This window comes from Halichoeres trimaculatus, unplaced genomic scaffold, assembly GCF_033239565.1.
Source record: "Halichoeres trimaculatus isolate MK-OKI-2021-1 unplaced genomic scaffold, fHalTri1.1 fHalTri1_scaffold_6, whole genome shotgun sequence".
Taxonomy (NCBI): domain Eukaryota; kingdom Metazoa; phylum Chordata; class Actinopteri; order Labriformes; family Labridae; genus Halichoeres; species Halichoeres trimaculatus.
The window spans coordinates 9,607,847-9,616,991 of NW_027437184.1; the positions used below are offsets into that span (position 1 = coordinate 9,607,847).

Sequence of the window (9,145 nt, forward strand, 5' to 3'; positions counted from 1 at the left end):
ATTTATAGCAATCCCTGCTGACTGGCTGCAGCATAGGTTATAAACCCCGCCTCCTCAGGGTAAACAGATGGGATATGGGTCAAATTCTAAAATCCAAAACCCAGGTCAGATTAATGTTTGTCAAACATGTTTTCCAATTATAGTTAGTTCTTATTAGGCAGATTTATATCAGACTATTAGGCCCCGTTTGCACGACAACGTGTCACCTGAAAACGCAGTGGAAAATAATGCATTTACATGGAAACTTGAAGAGACTGAAAACGCTGTAGTATGCATGCCAGGCCTGTAGTTGGCAATAATAACTGCAATGACACACCCCTCCACTGAGAAGAAGAAGTATAGCCGACTGCTAATAAACGAAACAGAGGAGAAGTGGAGAAGTGATGCAAGAGATTCACATTTTGATGAAAGGCAGTCGGCATATTCGGCAGATTCAGCTGCAAAAGCACAACACGGTAGTCTGCCTTTGTTGCTGTTTTTGTTGTCTGGTTCGCGTATTGCAATTTAAGGTACCACAATGAAAGTGTTGTGCTTTAAGGGGAGCATTTCCAGTAAAAACTCTGGCTTGCTGTTTACACGTCAACAGTGGCTATGGTGTTTCAGGCAACCTCCACTCTGGAGGCACTTTTTGAGAGTTTAATTTTTAGGTTAACTACAACGCCAAAGGCCAAAACACAAGTGCAACAGAATTCTGCCTTGAATTTTGTCTTTGATCCTAAAACTGTATCTTTGAACTTAGAGGCCGACTTCCGAGGAAAAAAAGCTGTGATTGTCAGCTTTGATGACCATTGAGGCTCATGTATCATCAGAATTGAGGGAGAAAAGTGGGAGGAAACATAAACACAAATTTAATAGTCATTTAGTTTTCTGTAACTATAATAAAATTGATCACTGTCACCACTATCAACTATGCTAAGCTAACCAGTGGCAGGCCATAGCTCTTTTTGATGAGAGTGGTATCAATATCTGTTGAACTCTTTGTAAAATAACAGGAAACAAGCATGTTTGCAAAACAAAACATGTTCCTTTAAACTCCAGGCAAGGACTGACTCGAAACAGGTTTTGTAGCAGTGCTACTTCTTTTTCCTATCACTGTTCTCCAGTCCATGATGCTCTCTGTTACCAGTGGGCACACTACACTGCAGGCTGCTGCCCTCTGCTGGTGGTAAGTAGCTGCATGACCTGTTGCTGTTGTCAGTAAAATTGTCTTTTTCCACATTCTCTGTCGCGGATTGGTCGCTCAGGGTCCGGTTGCTTACATGAGGATCATCACTAGGCATGGGGTTGTTGTCCGGAGCAGGGTTTGTTACGATGCCCATGAAGAGAGGCGTCAGAGAGGCATCATCGATAAGGGCAAAGAGGAAGGGGGAGTTGACAGAGAAGAGGGAGACAGAGCGCATGGAGGTGATCACAGTTGTGGCAGATGCCTCCACACCTTCCTCACTGAGTTCTACGGTACTGGCGTGGCGAACACTTGACACCTTGAGTGGGCTGTCGGAAATCCCAGAAAGGTCTGGACCTGAGAACAAAGAGCCAAGGCCTGACAGACCAGAGACCAAAGTAAAGGAGTTACAGGCTTGGACATTAAGAGTCTGGATTTGGAAACACAGAGCAAAGTTTGAATGTTCAGGAATGCAGGAGTAACTGTAGGATTAAGGGTGTCCTGAGCACCCAGTCTTGGTTAAGCTCACCCATTCTGGTCAGCGCCTCCTCCAGATCTTTGCGGTACTGCAGCTTCATCTTGGGAAGGTTGACCTGCATGGTTTTCTCCTGAGGTAGACGTCTGTAAAGGTCAGGGATGTTCACTTTGGAAAGCATCGATGTCATGTTTCTTCCCCCTGGCAGTGGCATGACAATTAAGAAGCTGGTGTTTCCTTTGAAGGGGAAACTGGCCACCTATTGAAGGCAGAGAGTGACTTTCAGCACTAAAGACAAATAGACCAAACAGCCGTGTAAGTTTAAGGAAACACCATCCTGAGGCCTGGTACACACACAAAGGTGAGCTCCTGTCCTGATCTCTAAGCCAACTATTTTCAGCTGTTTGTATCCATGATCTCATTGTGTCTATCCAAACCTGTGCTTCCAGCTCTGGATCCTCCAGCAGACGCAGAGGATACTGGGCGGACTTCATCATGTCCACTGACACTGAGTTCTGGTTGTCCAGGTAGAAAACTCCCTTAGAAGTCGCTTGGGGGTCAAATCTTGTCTGCCATTCACCTGATGGGCAAAGTACAGCAGAATAAGAGACATCAAAAAAGGCGTGACTTTGGTTTTCCTCGTCATCTCACCCTACCATACTCAAACACAATGCCCTTGTGCTCACACTGCTCCGATATTAACCGGACACATGTATGGCCTGTCTGTGTCATCGTGACATGTCTTTTTGTGAGTAGCACGGTCTCATAGTCAGCACAATAAGACACAGAAAACTCTGCTACAACTTAAGTGACTTTTTGGCTTAGTTTAAGTCGTTTTGGTCCGACACAGCAACCCAATTGTTGAGAGGAGCGGTCGCCACACTTGCAGTCATACTGGCCAAACGAACTGGACTTTAGAGTTAAAGCATGCTTGGGCACGGTACAGATGGCCACAGTACGGGTGGACAGTGTGACCATACCATAAGAACCTTGTGACTTGATGGGACCCTAATGCTGGTAGATTTAGTTTTCACATTGAGTGCAGACCAACAAAATGACAGCATACATTAACAGATTCATGCAATACCAACCCAAGTACACACTCCTTGAGCTAGAACATCTCTCACAGTCAGACAGGATTTTTAAGAAAACAAACATGGCAGACAATGGGATGGTAGTTTCTTCCTGAATTCTTAAATCAAAGACACAATTCCAACTTTGATCTTTAATTCTGCCTGGTAAACTGGACATTTTATATCAGCAAAAAGCAATACGTTGAGCCACCATTCCTGACATCCAGCTGAGATTTTGCTTCCTGTTTAATTTTGTTGCCATGTCTACATTCATTGTGCTTCCCCATTCAGTCATGGATGTCCATACTAACCATGGACATCCAGAAATCTGTCTGTAAACTGGTCAAAGATGGTTTTCTAAAACACCAGTGAGAGAACAATAGATTTCTATGAGCTGGGAACCATGTAGAGCTACTATGGTGGAACCAAAGGGACAGAATAAGGAATGAAAACAGCAAAATATCCCCCTTTTTAACATTCCTCACATCCCAGGAAACTCTGACAAGAGTATCTTCAGACTTGTCGAAAAATCAGGTTTTCAGAACTGTGCTGGAATACATTTGAGGAAGCGGCCTCAACGTGCCAGGAGCCCAACAGATGATTTCTAAGCTAGGACAGAATCAGCTTATTAACTCCATAGGTCGAGAACTCGTTCAGACAAACCGTTCCATCGTTTGCTTACAACACCTGAATTACTGCCTAACTCCTGAGGAGGTACAGCTGTGCTTCAGTCTAACCCTGGTCTCTGTTGGAATGGTTCACCTTTGAAGTAGACAGCATTCATGAGCATGAGAACCACATCATGAGGGATACTTTCCAGGAAGTTTGGTATGTGACCATTGGTGGCATTCTCCACCCACTGATTGACCTCCTCCACGGAGACCAGAGGGACGGGCTGTGATTGGTACCTGAGGAGAAATACCGGTACATCACAAGAGCCTGAGTTAAAATGAAGAGTTTTGTGGCAGAGATAAAGTCTGTGGATGATACCTGGCCAGAGACTCCTCAACAAAGGATAACTTTGCCTCAAACCCTGAGAGATGAAAAGAGGAGAGATAAGGAAGGATTAAAGGATGGAATTTATGAGTGTAACACTTCCATCAGGTACGTGAAACTCACCTGGTCTCAGGTACATGCGTGTTGCCACCTCCAGCGATGTGTTTCTGAAGTGAGGTAGAAGACCTCCCAGTATGTGATGGTAACATTGCAGATCATCTGCATGGAGGCTCTTCAGCAGCAGCTTTTCTGTCTCATTTCGAGCACCTGAGGAAGAAAACCCACCTGGTCAGACTGTTTCTGAGTAAGGCTAAGGGACAAGTGACAGAATGTGTAAAGGTGCATCCTCAGAGAAGGTTTTCAAGCAGTTGTTCATATAAAGACAGGACAGTACAAGTTTATTTTTCACACTCTTACTGACCTAAGGTGAGCTGGGCCAGAGCGAGGACCACACTGAGAGGAGATACGATGACGTTCGGCTGCTGTGGATCAGAGGGAAGGTTTTCAAGCAGCTGTAAACCCAGCCGCTCTATGGCGCCCCCTATAGCCCTGCGTTCTCCAGGAGCAAACAACCATGGTCCACGACAGTTCTCAACATCCCTCTCTACTTCCTCTTCATCTGAAGGTTCTGGGACATCAGGAGGTCCAGAACTGGGGTCCTCCTAATGGATAGACAGGGTTTACTCTCTGTGCTCACTGTTCTATAACTGAATAATAATTTTTGCAAAGGCCAGAGGTTCTTACAGCCAGTCCCAGGCTGCAGAGACAATGCAAGAAAAGTAGAAGAAGCAGCTTCATCTCCGAAAAATCAATCTGGAAGACAAGGAGAAAATATTTAGAAAACAGACAGCAACAAAGAGGTTCTTTTACTACGTCCAAAGTGAAGATTTTGGAAAACTTTGGTTTCACGGTTTCATGTATACGCTGGATAACAGAGTTTTGGTTCTCAAAAGTCACAGCTGAATACATTCTGATTGGCTGGCACAGGTTTCAAGTCTGAAAAACACTGAGGCATATGGGTTTGGCATTCTTCAAGCTGCACTTATCGGTGGATTTGCGGGGTTATGTGTGGATCAATGTATTTTGAAAAACAAGTGAGGGGGGATATTCATTTTTGAGAACACCTGGCTGTGTGTGGCACAGCCTGAGTCTCACAGAAGTACAGGAAGAGGTTCACTCTTCTGAGAGATACTACTTGAGCAAACAGTTCAACAGTACAGAAGTTTGAGAATAATATTCCTCAGAATGAGTGGATTTCATCATCTACAGAACACAATATCATTAAAAGACTCAGAGAATCTGGAGAAACCTCTGAACGAAAGGGACAAGGACCAAAACCAAGGCTAGATGGACCAGATCTTGAAAAGCAGACATGACTCTGTGGTGGAAATCACTGCATGGAGTCATAACATCTGAAAATTATCAGTCAGGTTCAATCTTTACCACACCAGATATAAACATGGTCCAGAAACACTGGAGACTTCTCTGGACTTCTCTGACCTCAAGATGGACTGGGAGGGAGTAGAAACCTGTCCCATGGTCTGATTAATCTTGATGTGGTATTCTTTTTGGAAACCATGGACACTGTGTCCTCAGCTCTAAAGAGGAGAGGAAGCACCAGCTTGTTCTCAGCTCAGTTCTCATGCTGCCACCCACACAATGACTGTTTCGAAGAGATTTCAGAGAGACAATGAAAAATGCACACATTCTGCAGCATTACACACAATTAGTGTGTGCAACGTGACTTATTCCCAGCTCTGGAGTTTTGGGAACACGACAGTCCAGCTTTCCAAACTCAGTCCAAGGAGACAGGAAGACCATATGAGTCAATTTCGTTCAACTGGACGTAGATTATGTAACCATCCATCCATGTATTGGTTGATGATTGAAATATTTGGTTGACAAAACAGCAGCTGATTAAAAGTTGTTGGATTATCAACATGTTGAACAGTGTTTGGTTTTGAGACAGTGAATCCCTGCCACGTTTAATCATGGAGTGGGTTCAGAGTCACTTGAGGTTTCAGATACAACTGTTGTGTTTACCAGCAGACTAAAGGTTACTGTTTCAGAGCCTCTTTTGGCTTGGCCGCAATACACTAAATACACAGAGCAGAATACACTGAACTACCTGAACTACTGTGCAGCATAGGATCATCTGAATCAGTTTGAGGAGTTAGATCCACTTTATCCAAATATGATTCCTTCATCATCAATACGGGAGAATCACTTTTCACACAACAACGGACTACTCAAGTAGCGCTGATTCCCACCCAGACACAAACTCAGAGAACTAACACATGAGGCTTTTAGGGAGCTCTAGAGATTGTCTGTACTCACCTTTTTGAGTGATGTGGAGACAGAAAAGGAGTAAAGAGGTGAAAAGATTAGATGAATGAAGGAAGAGAAAAGACAGGTACAGTCAACCCTCTGAGGCTGGACAGCGTAGTGGCTGGACTCAACCACAGCCGCCCCCCTGTTGGCCGGTTAATGATCAACCCCTTCACTGATTCTGACTTATGTATATTTGGCTAACGTGAAAATAAAGAGCGTCCATCAGTCTGTGCTGGAACTATCTGGAGTTAAGACCCATTTTAGTTTCATCGTCTTGGTACCTGGCTAAGGATTTGTCCTGGAGTTCACAGGATGATCTCAGAGTAACGGATTTCTGTTAAAAGATGACAAACACAGCCACTACCAGCATGCTCTAAGGAAACCTGCTTTATTTCTTCTAAATCCAATCCTCACCTCCTGTTTTTATTTCCCTATTTACAAAACAAGAACACTATGAACTAGAAAGTTGACCTTTGCTTCTCTTAGAGACCAGCTTCAACAGCTCCACAAACCCAGAAAATGTGCGAGAGCAAAAGGGCCAAACATCACTGATGTGACAATAGCATCATTGAGGTTAAAGTTGTAGTGACTTTTCCTTGCCCTTTCCAGTTATGCTTTCCTGTGCTCATGCTAAACACGAGAAGTCCTCTGAAGACAATTTATCTCTGAAAGAGTGATGTGGAGACATACATCTATTTTCACTTTGCTAACCTTAAGAGCTGCAAATGTTCTGGGAGGTCCCAGATACCAGTAGATCTTAACTTTAATGTTGAGGCTTAAAGTATTTGGTGGTATGTTCAGCTACAACACAGTAACTTCAGAAGCAGCTTTTGGTACATCTCCACCAAAGTAGAGTTGGGCCGATCATCTGGTATATTGGGGAATGCTAAGTGCAGAAGTGGAACAACAGATGCTCATTTTGTATAAAGAAAGTCAGCAGATTCAGCAGCGCAAGCACAACATGGTAGTTCATGACGACAATAATGGTACTGTTGTCCTGTTGTATGATTGGAGCGGAGTGTGACGTCATCGTTTCGACTGAAAACGCTGGCTTACTGTTTACATGGCAACAGTGTTGGCAGCGTGTCATGAAAAAAACACTCTGGAGGCCGTTTCAAAGAGTTTGTGTTTTAGGTCGGCTGAAACGCCATTTCCGTGTAAACGCGAGGCTGAAATGTAACAAAACTTTTGCGTTTCACCCTAAAACCATTGTCGTTCGTGCCGTTGCTAGTGCTAGTGCTCAGTTGGTTCAAATAACGTGCTTTCCAAAAACTGGTTTGGTTTTCCATAGGTTAAGAGCCAAGTTGGTGCCACTTCAGTGCCACGTCGTGTCACCATAAAATGTCAGTACTTCACTCGATACAAAACCGCTCAGGCGACTACAGCGGTGGTAGTGACTGCAGATGCATGGCGCAGGAGATGGCATAAAGTTTGCCCTGGGAGCACTTACAACTAAGCAGAGATTATTTATGCGTTACTTTTTTCTGATTTCACCTGCAGTTTAAGTTACGAATGAGTAACATAAACAAAAAAACAACAGACCACTCACACAGCAGCTTTCCTTTTATAGAATGATGAATAACATGAGACTGGTTAGTTTGTTTAATAAAATGAAAAGGTATAGATCTGATCTATAGAGAGGACAGGCATTACTGTTTTAATTTGCCACCATCTCAAATAATAAGTAAGGAAACTCTAACAAAACAATGGACGACCTGCCCAGCGGCTTGCCTTTTTAAAAACGGCTGTTTTTCACACCGTTCTTTGGTCACTGTAGCCCCCCACGTAGTCAGTGCTTAATCTGTGCTCAGCTCTTTGTTGGTGGAAACACAAAAATCAGTGCTTAGCGGGGCTCTGGCCTGGAACTATCACCAGCACCACTTAGGTGGAAAAGGGATGAGAGGACTATCCATTTGGTGCTGATTGCAGCGACACCTGTGGCCAGAACCAGTATAAATACTCTGTTTCCCATGAGCTGTAAAGACATGACTCTTTCCAAGACGTGCATTTGTTTTGGACAGCAGATCTTCTGTTTAACTCTACTTTTCAGTCTTCGAGACAACTTTTCTCATGGTGCAAAGGGACAAGGAAAGTCTTACTAAAACAAATTCAGTAAGAATGATCGGTCAGTAATTGAAGCTTAAGGAGTAACTGCAAAACAAACATTTCTCTGCAAAAACTCAGTTTATAGCATTTTTTACCTGACAAGTGCATAGGAATATTTAATTTCTTGACATAACAAGTCGAACAAAAGTCTGAATTACTTGCACTGGGTAAAAAAATAGCCACATGAATAGGATAAATGTACTTCAGTTTGTCATGTCGTTATATGTAGTGTTGGCATTGGGACTGATTTGTGTCTGACCCAACCATGAATACAGACAGTTTAGTTTAGCTCTTAAGAGATAACACAATTTGGGGCTGATGATCTTATTTTAACTTGTGGATTATGATCCGGCATATGTATAAAAGTGAGACTATTTCAACATCATTTGGTAGGTCAGAATGGTGAAATAAATAAAAGCCTGCCTTCTATTGAGGCCTGTCCCAAATAAAGGCCTGGTGAGTTTACAGATTGAACCCAGCAAAAGCAACTTATGTAAGTTTTACAGCAGCCCTACAAAAAGCAAACCAAACTAAAAAGCAAAGGTTAATAATAATGTTATAATACTCACAAAAAATTTATCACATAAATCATGAAGTTGATCTAAACAGCAGCTTTGGTGTTTAATCTGCTTCATGCACACTCAGCTTCAGGCCTTCATGGCGCTCTACACATACATTTAGCAGAAAGAGTGGGCGAGTATTTGTCTTCCTCTGACCGCCTGTTCCAGTTTTACGCCCCCACAATCCAGCTCTGTGACAAACATCATCTGCCACGCTCACCTTGACTGCTCTGGTCTCAGCATTAACAGAGGTTTGTGTCTGGTTACATACGTCTGTGTAGTGAGGGCTGAAAATCATCAGCAGTGAAGTTTAAGAGTGGTCATCTTTGATGTGGCTGCTTTGTGACAGGCAAACTGAACATTTCTGGAAACCTTTGATACCAGGTTTAGATAAAAGAGTTCCTCAAACTGTGGGAAAGTCTGTCCCAAATATTTGGTGGTG

General features: G+C 43.3%; 1 protein-coding gene across 1 annotated transcript; it reads right to left on the reverse strand.

Moving 5' to 3' along the window:
• Positions 1 to 1,073: 1,073 nt before the first annotated feature.
• On the reverse strand, positions 1,074 to 4,504 carry serpinf2a (serpin peptidase inhibitor, clade F (alpha-2 antiplasmin, pigment epithelium derived factor), member 2a). The gene is made up of 8 exons (XM_074672371.1): positions 4,451 to 4,504; positions 4,128 to 4,368; positions 3,830 to 3,973; positions 3,701 to 3,743; positions 3,473 to 3,618; positions 2,075 to 2,217; positions 1,692 to 1,896; positions 1,074 to 1,540 (listed from the first exon to the last, which is right to left on the reverse strand). Exons 1-8 carry the CDS (start codon positions 4,502 to 4,504, stop codon positions 1,074 to 1,076), a joined length of 1,443 nt encoding a protein of 480 aa, XP_074528472.1.
• Between the last annotated feature and the right edge of the window lie 4,641 nt (positions 4,505 to 9,145).

Excerpts from the sequence above, each read along its gene's own strand:
- serpinf2a (XM_074672371.1), bottom strand. The coding sequence starts at position 4,504 with ATGAAGCTGCTTCTTCTACTTTTCTTGCATTGTCTCTGCAGCCTGGGA. Across the intron at positions 4,369-4,450 it reads TCTGCAGCCTGGGACTGGCT|GAGGACCCCAGTTCTGGACC; the intron begins GTAAGAACCTCT and ends TCTATCCATTAG. Across the intron at positions 3,974-4,127 it reads TCTGGCCCAGCTCACCTTAG|GTGCTCGAAATGAGACAGAA; the intron begins GTCAGTAAGAGT and ends TTTCTTCCTCAG.